At 39.6% G+C, this 20,797-nt stretch overlaps 1 protein-coding gene across 2 annotated transcripts; it reads left to right on the forward strand.

The window, feature by feature from the left end:
* The first annotated feature begins 5,578 nt into the window (after nt 1–5,578).
* Nucleotides 5,579–19,698, forward strand: CAPN10 (calpain 10). 2 transcript variants are annotated; one of them, XM_074153452.1, is made up of 13 exons: nt 5,579–5,722; nt 6,748–6,879; nt 7,128–7,324; nt 8,683–8,900; nt 9,422–9,563; nt 11,038–11,204; nt 11,747–12,030; nt 12,527–12,729; nt 14,841–15,096; nt 16,149–16,348; nt 16,951–16,996; nt 19,216–19,241; nt 19,695–19,698. In XM_074153452.1, exons 1-13 carry the CDS (start codon nt 5,579–5,581, stop codon nt 19,696–19,698), a joined length of 2,019 nt encoding a protein of 672 aa, XP_074009553.1. The 2 variants fall into 2 exon arrangements, with proteins under 2 accessions (XP_074009553.1, XP_074009551.1); XM_074153450.1 differs by lacking the exon at nt 19,695–19,698 and having other exon boundaries at nt 19,216–19,245.
* Nucleotides 19,699–20,797: the final 1,099 nt, after the last annotated feature.

The raw sequence follows: 20,797 nt of genomic DNA on the forward strand, positions 1-20,797 counted from the left end.
CCAGCTGGCTATAAAGTAAATATTTTCATGAATTCAGACACTAGAGTCTTCTAACAGTGCAGTTTTCCCAAGCGTTAGAAGAGACCATACTGAAAAGTACAATTACAGAAAAAAAATTAGTCCTGTGTCGCTCAAACCAGGATGGAGTGCCACAGCCGGACCACCCTGCCCCCCTGATGGGAGCTGCTGCTCCACCATCCTGCTCCAGGGCCTGCCTGGTCAGCATCCACAGGACAGAGGACAAGCACCAGCTGCTGTGGGGACAGGGTGGTGTCAGTGACCGCAGGAACGGTGTTACCAGTTGTTAAAAAGACCTCTCTCTCAGCAGGTGGCACTTCCCTTAAGGAGAGGCTGGTTGGTGGTTACAGGTGTCACTGGCTCTGGATATTTGCCCACAATGCTGAGAGGGCCACAAATACTAAGTTAATTGTCTGTAATGGGGATTTAGTGCTCGCTGTGTTGCAGGTCGGTTCAGTGGAAGTGCAGCTTAGTGCAGTGCATCAATCTATGCACTGATTCTTACCTATGGTCACTGATGAATGGTGGCTGAAACCAAGGCTATGAACAGCAATTGTTACTACCACTGACCGAAATAGATCAGATCAGCTGTGTGTTTGCATATACAGGCATCAGAGCAGGGAAATGCTGGCGGAACGTCACAGACTGCTGATTAAAGACCATGAGACGCAAGTTAAGTGTTTCTGCTCTTACCTCTGAGATCCCATCAGATGGCTATTTCCACAAGACTTGTTCTCTGAAACACAGAAGCAGAGTAAGATTTGTTGAAAGTATTCCATGAGTCCTCCTTCAGATACTTTTGCTCCTCCTGTGAGCAAGGAGTGCGTTTTTATTTTGAAGAGACAAAAGATTGGCAGCAAGTTTGTGGAGATAAGCCTTCCTTTTGTTGACACAAAATATATTAATGCTTCAGGCTACTTTCTGTCTTGATTTGTAGTAGACTTCACATTGACGGGCAAATTAGATTAAATAGAAACTGTTTATTTCCCTTATCTTTGGTACATTCATTTCTGATCTGTTAGATTAGTACAGCAAATCTGTTTTATTTAAGCAGATGCCAAGAGACAGGGTTATCTTTATTTTGAAATAAAAGTTACTTTATTTCATTGCAGCTTTGAGCAGGGCAACATGGGATCTAGAAACTGCACTTGTGGAAAAGCTCTGAAGAACCAAACCCCTTAATAAAATGGAATATTACTGAATTTTTTAGCATTTCATAGCCACATTGGTTAATACATTAAGTATAATTCTTGTTAACTACATGTTTAACATGTTTAACTTAACTGTTAAGGTTGTATTAGTAATTTTGCTTTCATGATACGTTGCAATATCCTAATGATATAGTCCATTAACCGAGAACAATTCTAGCAAGCATCCCAAACATTTTTGATTTAACCAAAATTTTGTCATGTTCTCATGCTGCAGTGACCTTGGCCATTGCCTTTTTTGGATAACATGGGACCTTCTGTACATCTATACTAAGCATGTGTACTGCACAATTCACTTGGAGCAAGTACACCTCTTCAGTTGGTATTCCCTGTTTGTGTTTGTGCAAAGACAAAACAACACAATACAGTCAGTGCTTATAAATCACGTGATACTTGTTTTCACTTTTTTTTACTATAGATTGATAAAAGCTTAAAGTCATTATGACCCACAATATCAGACTGTGAGTATAAAAAAAACGCAGTAGAAATCACAGTGTGAGCCACTATCCTCTGAGACACAGAATCATTTTTCTGTTGGGAGGACCCAGTTTAAATGACACTGAATTCGTTGAAGCCCCACGTAAGTGCCTTTAGCTTTTGATTACATGCATTCCTAGAACTGCATACCTAGTTTCTAGTTTGGATTTGTCTAGTTTCAGCTTCCAGCTCTGGAAACGAGTGCTTTGTTTGCAAAACATAAACTGCTTATTGTTACTAACCTCTTTCCCATGTAAGTACCTCTTAATTCTTAAAGAAAACAGATTGAGTTGTTTGGTCTCTTGCTGCAAGGTATGTCTTCCATACTTCAGGTATTGCTTTAGCTCTGGGGTGGAGCATGATGCTTCACCATCCTTTTAAAGTGGAAATTGCAGACTGTTTCTCAAAAATTACCTCAAATGCTGCTGTGTATTCCACACCAACTTAAGAAGATTTTTTTTTTTATTAATATTGTGGTTTTATCCTGTTTTTTCATTAGTTACAGTAGTAGTTTAGCATGCTCTGTGCCCCACAAGGAAGATGTTCTAATATACTAGAGACAAGTCTCTCTTCTCTAAAATTTAAGAAATGGTTTTGCAGAGCACTGGACCCTTTTCCAAAAGCATACTTACTGAGATGCAGGGTCTTAAGGAAGAGTGACAGGTGATAGGAAATGGTGGGAGATGGGATATTCTTCACTCTCCTATGGTTTGGTGGAAAGTGTCACAGGGATTAAGTTGTAATATCTGGTTGACATTCCAGGTGTACGACCTAGGGAAGCATCAGCTTTGTGCATTGTTTTAATTTTGGTGTCTTGTACCACCTTGTACTTGTGTGCTGTGGTAGCCAGCATGGAAGTTTGGAGCTGTGCTTTACCTCTGGATGTGCCAGAGGTAATGAGGGAGGTCTTTGTTTAGCAGTGGGAGTCTTCCTCAGGGCAAGCCACTCTGTCTTTCTGGAAGAATCTGTCTTCCCAGTAGCTGAAGAGAGCGCTGCGATACCAGGCTGCTACTAAAAACCCCAAATACACGCCCCGCCCTCCCCCCCCAAATCCCCCTTAAGCAAAATGACAGCAAAATGACATTCTGTGCTTTTCCTCTGACACAGCTCCGACCACTGTCAGCCTAGTGGTATTGCAGGGACTAAGCCTGTGCCTTCCTAAGCCTGGTGTCAGGATCCAAAGAGTTAGAAGCGCCCCCCTGTGCAATTTGGACAACTTCTGCGTGTCCGAGTTTGCAGAAAAACACACGCGTTGGACCCAACCACCGTTGCTCCATCGCTTTTACCCATCTCCCTGTCCTGGAGACAAAAGTAAACATGAGGTTGATGAAATTCAAAAACTGGGAAATAATCATTAAAATACCAAACACTACTCTGTCAAAGGATAGTATTCATTCACATGGAAATGAGCTGGCTATTTAACTGGATGCAAATCCTTTTTAACTGTTTCAGTTTCCATAGCAACTGGTCTCAGCCTCTCGGTGTGTGCTTTCCTTTTTTACAAGGACATATGAAGCACCTATGTCAAGTGCACTGGGAAACAGGTTGGCGAAAAGGCAGGTGTCATTTTGTCTTGAAATATTCTCTTCAAGACTTACTGTCTAAATAGACTTATGTTTCTGTCTTCAGAAATAGTTTAATCCAGCAGAATTGCCAGAAGGCAACAGAGAAAATTCTCTGCTGCTTTTGTTCCAAAGAGTTTGGTTTTTTTTGCCAGCTGCATAATGGATGAATTCGCCTGTTTCCAACTTTGTGGTGGGGCAAGGACAGCATGTCAGGTCTCTTAGAGACCAAGATAATGTCCATTTCTTTCTTTCTTCTAATAGCATCATAAATAAATACTGTTACATGTTTAATTAGTGCACTGTTCCAGGTTGGATGTCAACTAATCTTGAGTTAGAGTTCAAGATTCATCCTGCTTTCTAGAATCTGCCCTTTAATTAAACTTAAGCAGTTGTGATCTGTGATCACTGTTTCCCAAAGAAAGCATCATGGGTGAAATCACACAGATGAGAGCCTCACTGTTCCAGAGACAGAGGCCTTTTTTTTCCCTTTCCCTCCCCAGCAGAGCTCTCCCCTCTCAGCTCTCTTGCAGCCCATGCAGCTCTGGCAAGAGCCATAGACAAGAGGGGTCCTTAGTCTTACTGACGGCGATGTCTCCTTTGCTCCCAAAAGGGTCAAAGCTTGAATGTGACAGGTCTTGTGTGTTGATTAAATTTGCTGTATGCAGTGGAGAAGCCTTGTGTCTGTTCAACAGGTGCGAGCACGGGGCAGAGAACGTGCTTCTGGATCAGTCAGTGGTCAGACAGCTCCTGCAGTTACCTGTGAGCATCAACGTTCTGCTGAGGCGGAGGCTGGAGGGGAGGATTTCTGCATTCATTTCTGACCCGTGTTTCCTGTGCGTCTCTCTCGTTAACACAGCCTCTCTGCCCCGGGACCGGGTGATATAACCCTTAGACTTAGGTGTGAAAACAGTGCTTTTTGTAACGCGTGGCGTCCTCTCCTGCTGGCTCAGCAGCCTGCTTACTTGACCGCACTTGGACTTCTTGAGAAACACTAACATAAAAGGCCCAAATATGAAAAAGAAAGCAGCCTGCTTCTGTATGCCTTTGACCTGGTCCCAAACCCTTGGGACTCGCAGTGGTTTAGTGAAGAATGGCCTGCACGGTGCCTTGTATTTCTGCATTTCTTTCCATTGTCATTGGTCTGCTTTGTTTATAGCAGGTGAGTTATTTTTTGATATATTTTTTTCTATTTCACTAGGCAGTGGTAGCTGTCAAAGCATGGGAAGAATTTTTTGTCAGTTCAGCCCTTGGACAATCATTTAGTGGTAAACTATCTGAAAACGTGATCTTTGCCACGATCTCGGGAAACTACTTTCGGAGGGTCAACACTTTCCTCTGACAGTTTCTCTGCCATGGCCTTCACGAAAACATGATTCTGTGATTCTATAGTTTAGTTTTGTTCCAGTGGCCATTAACTTTTCCTTCTCCAGCTCTGATGAGGAAAATTTCCACATTCTTCCAAGTACTCACGAGGACGGAATATCGCCTGGACTCGGAGATCGCTACTCCCCGCTGCCCCGGCCTTTCTACGAGACCCGCCACCACCCCCGCCGGGCCCAACTGCCGCCCCCTACCGCGGGGCACGCTGGGACATGTCCCTTCCCGGATCGTTAGGCGGCGGCGGATTGGTGGTGCGTGCACCACGTGCCCGCCTGGCCGCCTCTCCATTGGTCGGCGGCCCGGTCCGTTATCTCTGGGGGTGGACAGGAGGCTGGTGAGGGAGTGACCGGCGTTGCCGCGGTAACGGCCGCCCCCGGCATGGCGGCGGGGCGTGCCCCGCGGTGAGGAGAGGGCTGGGGAGCGGGTTGTGGGGGCCGGTGGCCGGGAAGGATGTGTGTGGAGGTGTCCTGGTTGAGGCCCCTTCTGGCGGGGGGTGTCTGCGTGGGGGTCGGAGAGGGGGGGTCGTGGGTAGGAAGAGGTGTGTGTGGAGGGGCCTTGTTGGGGCCGGCTGTGAGGAAAGGAGCGTTGGTGGAGGGGGTCTTGTGGGGAGGGTGTGCGTAGAGGGGAGGGGAAGGGAAGGGGTCTAAGTGTGCTCCTGAGTAAAGGTCTCTTCTGAGACCCCCCCTTTCTCTTTTCCAGCAGAGCGGGGAACCTCTAGGGTGGTATCAGGTGCTGAAAGAAGCCAGCAATGGCATGGTTCAAGGTGCTCCGTGGAAAGAGTGAGAGGCTTTCTGTTCCTAAATAAATCTGTCTTGCTTACTTGTTTTTCAGTTACAGTTCCCAAGTAATGTTCGTTTATGTTCTAGGTTGGTGCTTAGCAATATAAAGTTGTGGAAATAGCTGGCAAAGCTACTTGGGATTGTGTTGAAAATGCTGGGAGAGAAAAAGCAATTAATTGTGAAAGGAGACCTTTACACAGACCCCACGTTTCCAGCCAGTGATGCCTCTATATTTTTTGATTATTGTACCCCGCTTGCCCAATTCAGAGGCGAGATATCTTGGTTGAGACCTAAGGTGAGTCGTAAGGTATAAAAGACACTGATTTTAGCAGAACAGAATCTTAAGGTAGTGAATGGTAGTTAGCATTGAATGGTTACTTCTGGGTGTTCTTATTTAGAAATATAGAAGTGATAAATCCGATGTATGGCAGCGTTAACAATATACACATTACAGTTTTTAAGACTGGGTGCTTGTTTGTAGGTTTGATTTAAATCCTGTTGCAGAAGTTTTGAATTTCATTTTACTAGTAGAAGTTCACATTTTGTTATGTTTCATAATGGAATTAATATGTATACCAGGTTAAAAACTGGCATTGTATCTTTCCCAGATTTTTCAATATGTCACGTAACTGTCTTGGAAACCAGTAACTGGATTTTAGAGTTTTTCAGAAGGATCTTGCTGGCTTTTTGCAATTGTTGATTTCTTTGAGAACAAGAAAGAAAACTTTTTTAAGGTTATGACTTGTCATTGACTTGTATTGCTTTTCAACTTACAGCTTGATTTCACAGCAAGCCATATGAGAGCTAAAAAGTTTAGAACTCATTTCTGCAGTACATCCATTTGAAGTGAAGTATTTATGATACTGCCTTTGTGTGGAGGGGGGGAAGAAAAAAGCTATAAAATTGTAATGGAGAAAAGGCTTTTATCTTACGGAATTTGGAGATTTTTGTAACTTGGGTTGTGCAGTTCAGTGTGAATGGCATCAGTTCTATTACAGTTGATCATATATCTAGCAAGGAGCTGATGAATTACGTCTTTCGCCTATTGGTGCCTCTGCTAAAGTTGCACCTGATGGTGACACTTGTGTACTAAAATTCACATGGGAACTAGATTTACCTCAGAGAAAGTACCTGTAAAATAGCCACGAGACAGTAATTTGTTATTGCTTGCTTAGGCTGTGTCTGGAAAGGAAATGTTCTAGAGGTAAAAATTCCCTTATTTTGTGAGAGGTCTCTGGAGCCCTCCCAATTCCCTGAAACACAGACTTCCTTAGAATGTCATGCAGGATTTGGCTTTAACTTCCCTTCTTTTAATTTTAGGACATTTGTTCTACTCCTCGGTTATTTTCAAACAATCTGCAGGATGTGCAAGTGAAGCAAGGAATTTTGGGAGACTGTTGGTTCCTATGTGCCTGTGTAGCTTTGCAGAAGAGTAAATATCTACTGAATAAGGTATAGAGAAGTTTCTTGTTTCATATTTCAGCAATATTTTTCACCTAATGTACACTTGTAAATTCCAGTCTTAAAACTGAATATCAGGTGTATTATGTTTAGTTTTACTGGTTTTGTTTTGATTTTTTTACCCCCCTGTGATTAGTACAAACAGTTGTTCAGTATATTTTAAACTGGTTTTGTTTTAAAAAAAAATAAATAATAAAAGTAATCGTTATTTGTCTTGATTTTTGTCTTTTGCCATCTAGGTAATCCCTCCAGGTCAGCCCAGCTGGACAGATGAGTCATACCAAGGCTGTTTCACTTGTCGAGTCTGGCAGTTTGGACACTGGGTGGAGGTGACCATCGATGATCGTTTGCCTTGCCTTGGTGGTAAACTCTGCTTTTCCCAGTGTCAGACAGAGGATTTGTTTTGGCTTCCACTGTTGGAAAAAGCTTATGCAAAGTATGTGAACACTGTTATTGAGGGAAGTAAAGGGAGGTACAATACTTGTATACGTTCTGCTTGCTTATTTTATGTGGCTGCTTTGGGTATTGATTTATGTATTATTCAATATAAAGTACAATGGCTGCTAGCTTTCCCATACTGGGCTGTGCAGAAGCTGCTCTTTAAACTGTAGATCTGAAAAGTGTGTTTCTAGTTGCATATGAGGTAAGATAGTCTTAGGGAGAGAATCACAATGAAAAGTAAGAGCTGCAGTGAATTACCAGGGCTCAAAGTCACTGTCTGATTCATTAAGTCACTATTCAATGTTCATCTAATTTATTAAAGGGAAATAATTTACTAGTGCAGCATTTGAGGGCCACTGAGGGTTCAATGGAAAGCAGAAAACATGCAAATATTTTCAGAGAAAGCAACAATGTTATGTAAGTTTATGCTAGTTGAGACTCTGGTTGTATGAGTTTCACTGCACTTTTGCTTAACTTGGTAGTTTATTATTTTGAGAAGAAACAACGGTACTGTTAACGTGTTTCAAAAGGCAGCTGGTTTATGTTTTATGACACATCCATCAAAATGCTGTCCAGGTGAACAAAACAATTTGGAGCCGAAGTGCACTGGTAAGATAGACATCAAATGTCCAAAAGACCTTGGACAAAAGATTTTGTGGTTGCCAGCAGAGGGCAGAAGAAAACTGCAGTTCAATAATACTTCATTCTTAAAGTCATGTTGAGCAGAAATTGTGAAGCAGCAGTGGCATGTTAAAGCTTCTCTTTAGGTTTGAAAGGTAATATTCTTTGTTTTCTGTGGAGATATTATTGTTCTATCTTGTCTTATCATTCTGTTATAGTCTTGACTTTTGCTATCTTTCGCATCTGCTGTATCAGGGAGGGTAGTGGGTGGTCTCTTGATTTGTTAAATTGTTGAAGGAAGTGCTACTCTGGTTGTGCAGAGTGAGCAAAGAATAATTGGAAAAGAGGAAGAAATGTTATTTATTTATACAGAATACAGTTAGTATATCACAAAAGATGATATAGTGCATAGATAATAAGGTACGAGATAATAAATGACGAGAAGTAGAGTGGTTTCTATATAGGATGGAATGAATTGTAATAAACTTCCCATCAAACAGTGGAATGTCTGATGGCTTACACATTCTTTAGATGATGTATTCTGTAAATAAAATAGTATGTGCTCTCTCTTACCTACCTGGGGATGTGAGGCAGGGTCCAGTCATGATTGTGATACAGGGTGGGGTTGAAAGTACACAAGTACATGTTTCTTTATTTCTGCTCTTTGTACTCTTTGTAGAAACTTTTTTCTTGGATTTGATGTGTTTTGTTTTGCTTTGTTTTTTTAAATAGAGTGCATGGATCTTATGAGCAGTTGTGGGCAGGACAGGTGGCAGATGCTTTGGTTGATCTGACTGGAGGAATTGCTGAAAGATGGACCCTCAAAGCCCCAGGAAGAAACGTGGAGAAAGGGAAGACTGGCATGGTTTTGGAGAAAGCACTGTTTAGAAAATTAATGAATCTGAAGGAACAGTGTGTAATAAGCTGCTCAGTCCTCAATTCCAGGCAAGGTAATAGTAAAGGTCTAGACAGTTTAAAAGTAAATATCTCAATTTAACAGGGTTCAGAGCACAAGACAGCCAGCAAATGCATAGTGCTGATTCTAGTACTATATGGGTTTTGTGGGGCGATTTTATATAACTTTGGATAAAGATTTAAGGATGTTGCTGAGTTCAGGATGGAGGGTGCTTTTGAGGAGTGCTTTTTATATTAGATGCTAGTATGGTCAGTTCTCAAAAACAAACGCACACCCCCTAACCCCTGATAAAACAGCTAAAAAACAACCTTAAAACTTCCAATGAATTTCAGCATCGATAATTTGTAGATGTTTGAGATAAGTAGTGAATTAATATATTTTTAATCACAACTAAAATGAACTATTTAGTGTTTTTTATACTGACTTAAAAGCAACTTCCTTTTATCTCAAAACTGCCTTATTTCACAGGATAGTTTAATGTCATTCATTGTAAAATGTAGAGCAGGTTCTTTTGTTTGCTTTCAAATGCCTTTTTTTTTTTATTTTGCTATTCAGGTGCAAGTGAACTAGGAGAATTTCATGCCTTTATTGTGATAGACATGTTGAATCTGTCTGAAGCGTCAGGCAAAGAAATCTTCCTACTACGAATACGAAATCCTTGGGGGAGGCGGTGCTGGAGAGGTCCTTGGTGTGAGGGGTGAGTAGGTTTACTTTCATTTGGAAAATCATTTGTGGAAGTTCTGAAGTACAAAGCATTTCTATGCAAAGCATAGGCAAATGTTGCTAACAGGCTACAGTGGAGGAGAGAGACTTCAGTTTGTATGCAGTCCTTTACAGTTCAGTAGTTCACAGTCCTCATTGGTTCTAAGGCTAGTTGTTTTGATCTCTGAGTTCTGCTAATATGAATTTTTTAATAATTTTTTTTCATTATCAAAGCACCATGTCTCTTCATAGAGATAAACTTAAGATGTTGGTTTATATTCTGTCTCTGATTTTTGTGGTGCTTTTTTGTTCTGCAATTGATCTAAGCATCTTTGCTCATAAGAAGTTTGTGACGTAGTCACTCAGCTTTACTTGACTCTTCTCATTTGATTTTGTCTCAGTTGCAGAAGACAAGCAAAGGAGTATGTATAAAATAAAATACAGCAGAGGGAAGGATGCTTATGTTTTTTGCTTGTGTGCTCTCATTTCTGTAGATTAATGTAAGTAGGAAAAGCTGGAGTTGAGTAGATATAAAGTAGATACAAGGAAGAGATCTGTTTTACAGGAAGTGCAAAGTAACAAGAATGAAAGGGTAGACCCTACTAGCTTATTTTGAAAAATGTTAGCATATTTAGACTGTACAAAAGAACATGCAATTCTTGACCCAAGGAGCAAGCTTTCAGCATTAAAATATGGTAACATAAAATATGATCATGTTAATAAACATTTTAGAGCAATTAGGTTTTTTCCCTGCCTTAAAAAGATGGCTTAATCACATTAATTGAGACGTAAGTTGATTTTTGCTTTTGGCAGAGTTTTGGTTATACAGTTAGTCTCTCTTAGTTTCTTTGCCAAACAGTAAGTTGCCATGTAGCTGCAAAAGGACAGGACTTCACTGAGTGGCCTTAAGGCCTTGTTTGATTCAAGTCCAAAACTGTTCTCTGTTAGTGAAACAATCAAAAGGTGAAAGTATTAGCTTTTAATGGGCACTGAATAATGAGGTGTTTAAATTCTTGGTCTATCATGACTTAGCCAGCAGACTCATGGGGATAACCAGCTGCTTCATACAGACAGTGGTTTTTGATGTTCACTGTACAGTATTAAAATTCTTTCAGAACAGTCACTGTGCAGCTTTATTTTTTTGTTACTGTTTTTAACAATTAAATTCTTTATTTTGCTTTAACACTTTGGACTGTACTGCCTGTTGTAAGAAAGTACCTATTTCACCTAGAAGTATGCTGCTGGTATTAATTTGTTTCTAAGTTTTCTTTGATATGTTGTGATTCATACTTTTCATTATCCCTCTCACTGACTAGCAACGTATATACAGAAATGCTCAATGCGTGTGTTTGACAATAAAATGAAGAAAACGTCCTCTTATTGTCCTACTCTGTAGGATATTTGATAGAACATTATTATGGAACTTTATTGGGCAAAGAACTAAATGTTAACTTTTGTCTTACATGCAGTGGTCAAGGATGGAGTCAGCTAGATCCAGTAGTCGCCTCAGAACTACTCTCCCAGATCCAGGAGGGAGAGTTCTGGGTTGATGAAGAAGAATTTTTCAGGGAATTTGATGAGATTACCATGGGCTTTCCAGTCAACGAGGAAGGACAACTTCAGAGCCTCTATACAGGTGTGGTATGAAAAAACATCTTTCTCATACAAATAATGTTATGTTAATAGGAAAGACTGATTTGAATTGCAAATGGATTCAACTAGACCATAGTTTCTTTTTCTCAGTCTTTCCCTCATTAGATCCTTAGGCCTTTTCTGTTTCTGCTAGAAAGAATAAAGGGACAAGAGGAAATTTAAGATCTTTGGAGGAGTCTTTGATATTTCTCTGGGATCTGGTTACTTGCCAGTTTGTCAAGAGATTAATGTTCTTTATCTGGAAGGCTGTTGTTTTTTTGGTTTTTTTTGGATACGAGATAAAGTTCAGATTTCTAGAAACAGTTTCTTGTTGTAAAAATCATGTCATCAGTCTGCCATTAGCAGTTGTGACATTTATTCTCATGCTTCTCAAAATATCGATCATGAATATCTGCTTGGGAGAAAGTGCCAGTGGTATGATGGCATGTTTTCTTGGGCTGAGGGATCTCTGCAATATATCTGTTCTGTAAAATTCCGTCACCTCTGGTGTCTGAAATCTGCACCATGTTTTTCTTGTTTTGTTAGAGAAAGTGCTGCATCACTCGCAGAATCTTTTTGGATCCTGGGTGAGAGGCCAGTCTGCAGGTGGCTGCCGTAACAACAGCAGCTTCCCTACAAACCCCAAGTTCTGGCTGAGAGTCTGTGAAAAGAGCGAGGTGTGCATTGCTCTGCTGCAGAAACATAAGAAATACAGCGCTGACTGGGCTGGAAGAATCAAAAATCTGACTCACTTGGCAGAGGAAAATCTATCTTTGACAGAAGGCACGCAGGGGAAGAATTACCAGGCTGTGGGACTGCATGTCTGGAAGGTAATATGGGGCTGACATTTTTCTTTTTGCAAATAGAAGTTTTAAAGCATTACTGAAACATCTGAGTAGAAGCATTCATTTCCTACGGCAGTGATATGATTCAACTGTTCACGCATTTTACATCTCTGATTTAGGTTAAAATGATCCTGTTTATTCCACAATGCAGTTCTGTCTGTACAAACTATTAGTGGACTAGTACTTTCTTGTTATCATTGAGTGCCAAGTAGCAGAACTTTTGGGACCATTCCAAACTAGTGCATGACATTTCATTCTGATTATTTGATGACTATTCCTAAATTTACTACTCCTGAATATTAACTCTTCCTACTCCTCTTTGATGTTCAGCTTATCTGCTGATACTCTTCTCCTTACTTGTTTCCTTTTATAAATGTATGCATGCTTTAAAATACTTTAACCAGTATTTGATCACTTTTAGTTTTATTAAAAACTCCTCATTTTTCCTAAAACACCATGCATCGTTATGCATCTATTCTAGGTGGAGAAGAAACGATTTAACCTTCCAAAGACCCTCTCTGCTCCTCCAGTTGTAGGTACCATCTGCCATTCCTATGACAGAGAAGTGCATGTGTGCTGTGACCTTTCGCCTGGGTTTTATCTTGTTGTTCCCAGCACTTTTCTGAAAGATGCAGTAGGGAATTTCTTGCTTCGTGTATTTTCAACAGGAAGGATCTCTCTCAGGTAGGTTTAAAACAAAACAGAAAACTTCTTATATCATTGACAGACAAATTTTGAAGTGTAGCACTGAGTGTAAATGTTCAAAATGTTTTTGAAGGGTTGTGCAGAACACCAAGTAACAGCATTGTTGTGTCTTTGAATTCATGTAAGCAGTATTCTATCTTCTTCTTTTTGCATGAAGCTGGTACTACCTCTTCTTAAAAAATCAGTCAGAATTAGTCAGATGAATAGCATCTTGACTCTAAACCACAGCCTAATGTTTTGAGAAAGTGCACATTTTGTAAAAGGACTGAATAGGTTTCTGCAAAACGTGCTTCTCAATATGTGGAGATTCTTTCTTAATGTATGGAAAAATGAAGATGTACCATGTGCCCCAGAAGTTAAAAGCAGCTGTTACTGCAATCAGTGACAGAAAAGGAGAGCAGTACATTATGATGTATGCTGGGAAACGCGTACTAACAGATTGCCTGACTTATTATTATTAGTGAGCAGTGCAGCTTCAAATGCAAATGGAGTGTCAGTAGTGGACTCAGACGACATAATACTTACAGCTCATCTTTTCAGGACAGATGTAGAAAATGGCACATAGACATTTATGATGTCATCTTTAGCTGAGTGAAGAATTACTTTTTGAATTAAAGCATTCAACGCTGACAATACAGCTCAACTTCTTACTTGTGAAAGCCTCAAGAAGTTTACCGGCATAATGACAAAATTCTTGGAAGGGTCACTGCATATTGTATTCTAGCTGATTTTTCCTCATAACTTGTGACACAAAATAGACTTTTATAATGGACTTGGAACAATCTTTTCTTTCTGTATAAAAGTGCTTGCTTATCCAACAGGAAATATCAGCAATATCAGTCCACTAGCTTCTGATGCCTTTAAATTTTTTTTAATTGTAGTTGACTACATAGCTATCTCAGCACTTAAGTCAGTTATTCGTGAGCAATTCTGTGTTGGTGACCATAGCCTTGAAATAAATACTTAAGAAGGCACAATGATGAGTAGTTGTGTGGAGTCAGCAAAATCGTACCTTCTTCCAATAAACCTGAAAAAATGGGAAGTTGTGTAATAGCTTGTGCCAGGTAAGCTGTATACAGAAGCAAAACATACTGTTGACAACGTGTTTAAAAGCTGTTCAAGTTTTTTTATATTCTGGTAGTACACGATCAACTTGCATCTTGTTGGAGAGAAGCTGGCAAATCACACTTCAAAGTCAAGAACACACATTAATCATTTACTCTCTGGAATTTGGAAGCAAGATGGCATCAAGTTTTAGACCGAATAAAGGTCTGCAAAACTATGATGTTAATTCTGGTGTATGGGTTCAAGTTACGTACTTCTTACTGGAAAAATATTTGGTTTCTGGGTATATTTCATCTACACAGTATGTTGCACTTTCAATGATGGGATAAAATTTCTAGTATTGCTGTTAAGTGTAACACTTCCCCAGACTGAAAGAGAGGTGCCAGTCTGGGTATGTGTCTAGAATGTACAATCACAGAATAACATAACAGCTGTTTTATGTTCTTAACTGGAGAATTGGAAATAAGGGCAGATGATATGTTTCCAGTTATGTTGAAATGCAGTTTCAGATGCTGCACAACTGATAATGATACTAAATTGTTCACATTGCTGTGAAAAGCGGTGCTGGGCTAGGATTGAAATACGGGTTAACATTACAGTGATTGCATCAGAGGAAACTACCATTTTACCTCTGATTAAAGACAGTGAATATAAAAAAAGGCAATGGTGGTATGCTTTAGACTTGTGGAGGTGCTCAGTGTGTACTGCAGAAGCCGCTGTCAGTTGTATTGCTTTCAGATAGGACAAATAGCACAAGAGTATCAAGGAAAAATGTGTAAGCTGCATTACTTCATGAACGTACAAAAATCTATCGGTTTTAGTGCATGGTTTGTATATGCTACGTTGTTCTTGTGGAGTTCTGTGAATTACCTAAGGACTTAGAATTGTACAGTTCTCTTTGTGCTGCAGGTTTGGAGGAATTGTTTCTATGTAATACTAGTTTGTTTTGTCAGCTGGTGTTCTAGGTCTTGTGAAATTGTACAGATTTTATACACTTGGTTTCTTTTCTCTCGTACATTTGATAGTGAGCTAAAACCACCGCCCACAGATGCTGCCCTCTGTGAAGAGCTCCCAGCAGGTGAATGGGAGACAGTGCAGCTGCATGGATGCTGGAAAAATGGGCAAAGTGCTGGAGGCAGCAGGAACTTCCCCTCCTTCCATATCAATCCCTGCTTTCCCCTCTCCATTCCTGCAGGACGAGGAAAAAGCAGTGTGAAAGTTACCCTTCGTCAGCACTGCCAAGATAGCAAGTGTCGTCCTATAGGTTTCCACATTTTCCAGGTAAGACAACTTCTGGTCAGTTTGATTGCTCATTGCCAATTGTGAAGGTAAAGCCTGTCAGTTAGTTCAGTGCTCCTTGCACTTGGCAAGGGACATCCTGTTTCTAGGAGAAACATAGGCTGGTCCTATGAAGGAATGCCTATGGAAGATACAGAATAACTTCACAATAGGTAGCACAGTAACCAGATAATTGATTCCACTGAATCCTTCCAGTATTCTAAGTTAGTCTTAAAAATTATAAATTCTTTTGAGGATTTGCAAAGAATTCTCAGGGTCTTAGTGATGGACGACCAGACCTTTTGGTAATTCACCATGAAAACTTACTTTCTTCATCTCTAATAATTTAATTGTCCGTTGGCAAGTGATGTTGGATCTGCAAACAAGGTTAGAATTCAAAAGGACTGGTAAGTTGAACAGATGATCTGAAACAAAGCAAAATATGATTTAGTGTGGACAAATACAAGCTCTACATGTATGTGCCAGTGATCAGCATAAATGTAGAATGGGAAGCTTTTGGTTAGGTGGCTATTTTGCAGGGAAAGCTAGCTTTATTTTTGGAAAATGTGCTTCAAAAAAGGTGTTGCTTAAGTGGCCAGCCTGTAGTTGAGCGTCAGAAGTGATACTATAACTTCAAATACATAATATAGAATGGTATTTTTCATGCCTATAGGCGACTGAGAAGTCTAATATGAATTTTTAGTACAGGAAAGGCCACTAGAAAGAGGAAGGATGTAGCTTGTTCACCATATTCATGAGGTGAAAAGCAAGGGCATTAGCCTGCAGTGAGGAAGAGTAAGGTTGGACAACAGAAACAGCTTTTGAGCTATGTGGGTAGTGGATTGTATAAGGTGGCTACAAATATGGTAGGAATGACTTATCTGTTCTTGATGCTGCCATCTGGATTTTCTGGAAACCTTCCCATCCCTCTCATATAGCTCTCGATGGAAGAGTGGCATAGATACAGAACGTACCACACTATGGTATACCAGGAATTAAACGGTGTGAGGCCTGAAACATGAAAAGGCAGGCATGTTTTCATTCTTTTTTTGCAGGTCCCTAACAGCAGCTGGAAACCACATACTTCCTCCTTTCTACACTTGGAGCCACTGGTTAGCTGTGTACCCCACTGCTATTCACAGGAAGTCAGCCAACTTTGCAGACTTCCTGCAGGAAGTTACGTTATTATACCTTCTACCTACCTGCCCAATACAGAAGGCAACTTTACGGTGGTGATAGCAACCAAAATAGACAGGTAAAAATGTCTTAACTTCTATCTGCATTTCTAGTATTTTTAGGGCATGTATTACAGGATGTTTGAGAACAGTAGCTGTAGTAATGTGTTCTCGCTTTTGACGGAAAATCTTTTTTTTAAGTCTTTATATTGCTGTTATGTTTGCAAGCGCTGCTTACTGCTTTCACTATGTTGAAAGAAAGACTGAAAAAAGACCTATTTCTTAACTTCTTGTATCAGTTGCTATGTAACAGCTGTCTAGTGCTGGAGAAGATGGCACTAAAGTAACTAATTATTAGCTATATCCAGATAGTAGGATTTATGCTGAAATTTTACTAAGCTTTTGAATAAACAGGGTTATTTTCTGAAAAGATGTGGTCTGTTGCAAGCCTTATTGCAGGTAGTTCCCACTGATGAGAATAATAACAGGCCTGATTCAGAAATTGTAGATTCCACCAGATTGCATTGAGCCTGTAAAATTGCGTCAGGGTTCCATAAGGGAAAGGATGTGGAACAAAGCCTAGCATAACAGTCTTTTCTTTTTGAAATGGGATAAATGATTGATGGTTACAAGATCCTCCAATGCTTTGTGCAGAAATAAATGTGGTTTGGCTTTTCAACAGGAAGCGCATTCACAGCCGGGAGACACTTGGACAAGTACTGCAAGAAGTAAGTGATACATATTTAATTTCAGTTGTTCTAAAGGTGTCACAAAGGCATTGCTGAGGCTTATGTATTAACTAATATTGAGAGTCGTGTTCTCGTGGACTGGACTTTGAACGTTCTTATTTACTTGCTGCAAACTGATAATAGTAAAGCGATTAATCTTTTTTGTTTGTTTCTCAGCCAGAAAAGTAGTATTTATTAGCAGCTAACAGAATTTGTCTTTTCACACCACTCAGATATATGGAAGCTTCTGTATGACTATTTTATAAAGTCATTATTTACTCCCTCAAGTCATTCTCCAGTACCTATCTCTGCTGTAACGGTTGTGAGAAATTGGACTATTGGTGATGAGTAGGTGGTTGTACTTGACTTTTACATTTGTTTTCAAGAGTGTAAATGCTCTTTATGCATTTGGATATATTTTGATGTATTCATTCTTGGTGTCACTGTACATATGCTATCTTTAATTGTATATTGTATCCTTCTTCCATCTGATTGGCTTTGATAGTAATTGGGATCCTACATATTGTGATTTAGAAATTCTAATAATATCATACTGTTGTAAAGACTTAAAAATTCACAGCAAAAAGAGAAGAAAACAGGCAATCCAAAGACTATCTTTCATCACACCAGAGTTTAGTTTTTTGTTTGTTTCTGTCGTGGTTTAACCCCAGTCAACAATTAGCACAATGCAGCTGCTTACTCGCTCCCCCCAGTTTGGATGGGGGAAGAGAATTGGAAGAGTAAAAGTGAGGGGAAAAAAGCCTCGTGAGTTGAAATAAAGGTAGAACAAAAGCTGCACATGCAAGCAAAGCAAAACAAGGAATTCATTCACTGCTTCCCATCAGCGGGCAGGTGTTCAGCCATTTGCAGGAAAGCAGGGCTCCATTGTGTGTAATGGTTACTTGGGAAGACAAACGCCACAACTTCGAACGTCCCTGCTTCCTTCTTCCTCGGCTTTATATATTGAGCATGATGTCATACAGCATGGGAAATTCCTTTGGTCATTGGGGTCAGCTCTCCTGGCTGCGTCCCCTCCCAGCTTTTTGTGCCCCCCACCTGCCCCCCGCCCCAGCCTGGTCACTGGCGGGGCAGTATGAGGAGCAGAAAAAGCCCTGACTGCTCAGCAACAACCAAAACCACCAAGTGCGCTATCCTGCTGTTCTTACCCCAAATCCAAAACACAGCACTACACCAGCTGCTAGCAAGAAAGGCAACCCCATCCCAGCCAAAACCATGACACTTTCTTTACAGGCAGCCCATGTAGCATCCTACCACTGTAATCCTTTTTGGTGTGTGAGCCACTCTCATCAAGTTAATGCCACCTTTTTAATATTTTGGTATTGTGTTTTGCTTGATTAGATAGGCATGTAACATTGGTTGTAAATGCCAAGTACCTAATACTTAGAGTATTTTTACTGTCTGGAGAGGAGAACTTTGAATGTATTATTTTAACAACTGTTTAAAGATAACTGATTTGGTTGATGGATTAAAGCATGCCTTTCATAATATTCTGCTTATTAGGTGAGAACAAGACCATCTGGATACTTGGCTCTTTCCCTTTGAGGTTTTAATAAAAACAAAACAAAAATATTAGGAAAAACTCTTCACCCAAGATTAGAACTGGTTTACTAGTTTTCTTAACCTAGGTCATGTTGACCAATGATTACATTGTGTCCTTAAAACCACACAAACAGTATGGATTTTGTGTGCTTCACAAAAATGGGCAAAGCCCTTTATGTACTTTCCTCATGGTGCTTGTTATTTTAATATTTAGGAGCTGAAGTATGTAATGAAGTCCTTTATCTGTTGGTTTGGAAACAAAACTTTGCAAGGCCATTATTACAGAAGGAATATATTCAAAGATATATTCAAATCATTCAGTGCTTTCAGGGGTTTAACCTCCGAAGGATCCTGTCAGTCTGCCTCACTGAGAAGCTGGGCTATTGATTTCTAAGAGGTGCATCACAGCAGAGCTGGATGTTGGTGTATTTTTCTAAAAGTTTGTCTACATGTTCTCTAATTACTGAAGGGATGGGATTTATGAGTTTTAGGGTTTTTTTTAAGGTGTTTCACAAGAAAAGCTTGTATTTTGTCCTTAATTTCTAAATCTTTTCTTTCTCCGTTTTACTTTAATTCATTATGAATTTCTGCTCTTTCTTGACAAAAAAAGTTACGTCATGAAATAATTTTTTTTTTCTGCATTGTTTGTTTTCCTTTAGATATCCTTTACAACTGTGATGAAAAGGTAGTCTACAGCTCTCACACTGTCATTTCAAGAAATATCGGAAATCTGAGGAATGCCTCACCTCTTGCTGCTTTCAGTTAAATGGAGTAACAAGAAGATACTCTTAGGCCAGCTGTTTTTCACTGGTACCAACTGTCAGGCCTACAGTGATGTCTTTGTGAAAATACCTCCTTAATCATGTACACTCTGAATATCTGTCCTTCCCATGTTTTTTAGAACCAGCATTGTACAGCAAATCATAATGTACCTCAGTTCTTCAAAAATACAGGTGAAGAATATGTGCATGTTTTAATCCAAGCTACAGTTTTGGAAGAAAACCAGAAAACACATGGGCATAATGAACTAATATTTTGGGGGGGGGGGGGGGGGAAGAAAGAAAAATCAAGTTTATAGAATAACTTCAGGAGACCAAAAGGGTAAACATACAGGAAAGAAACTGGAGACTTTTTTCAGGTAGTACATACCTCAAGAACCATCAAAATACACTGGATTAGAGAAAGTCCAAGCTTGTATCTTACACTGCCAGTCATGCTGCTGAGCACTTTACCGTGGACCCTTTTACGAGCCATGAAAATGATGGGTTGAAAAGAGATTTTTTGGTCAGTATTTCTTTAATGAACACCGCAAAGGAAAAAGATAAGACTTGAAAACTTCTGTTTTTGAACTATCGCATCAGACTGCTTTTATAAATCTGTAAGAATGTGTTTTAGGCAAGATTTGTCCTCACTGTAAAAAATACGAAGTTTAAGAGATTTTTCTTAATTTATGTTTGAAAGTATTTCTTATTCAAGGAGGATTTTTTAGATGTTCTATTTTCCTCAATGAAAAGGAGTAATGTTGAAAGTTTTAAAAAGTCTTCTATTAAAAAGGTGAAAACTGTCAATGATGTCAAGTCTGCATTTGTTCTGCAGTAACAAACTTTACAGTGTGTTTAGAGCCCTGGGGTTTTCACCAAATGGAGGGGAATAATTTGAAATATTTGAGAGGAGAATCAAGTCTTCCATTAGTTTAATGTCTGAGAAATATGTAATATTCTACTTGTGTCTTTAACTGCATCCTACCATAATTTATACCTGCTCCTGTTAACTTTGAAAATTTGAAAGCATCTAGGATGCTTGCAGCTGAATTTTAAGTGGTAAGAACTCTCCACATCTGTTGCAGAATGATGAGACAACAAAAGAAAACACTGTGAGTAATAAATTTCTACTGTGCCTGCTTTAACAAATGTTGGCATCTTTGTTTATTTTCTTAATTTTTTGAAAGAGTGTTTCTTTCCCTTCAAATAGGAAATTATTGGATGATATAATAATGTTTATAAACAGAAGAAGGAAAGGTTCATGAAAGCACCTGGATCCGAGAATTGTGATAAAATAGGAATTGGATGCTAAGGAAGTAAAGAAAAAAGGTATAAGGATTTCTAAAGGGACTGTGATTGTAGGAGGCTCTGTTCTGCAATCATTTATGTGTGTGTAAAGTTTATACAATGCATAATGCTTTATGAAAGCGTGAAAAGAAAAGGAGTCAACACTAAGTGTGTACACTCTGTTACCTTCTGC

The sequence above is a fragment of the Numenius arquata genome, chromosome 9 (assembly GCF_964106895.1).
Source record: "Numenius arquata chromosome 9, bNumArq3.hap1.1, whole genome shotgun sequence".
NCBI classification, from domain to species: Eukaryota; Metazoa; Chordata; class Aves; order Charadriiformes; family Scolopacidae; genus Numenius; species Numenius arquata.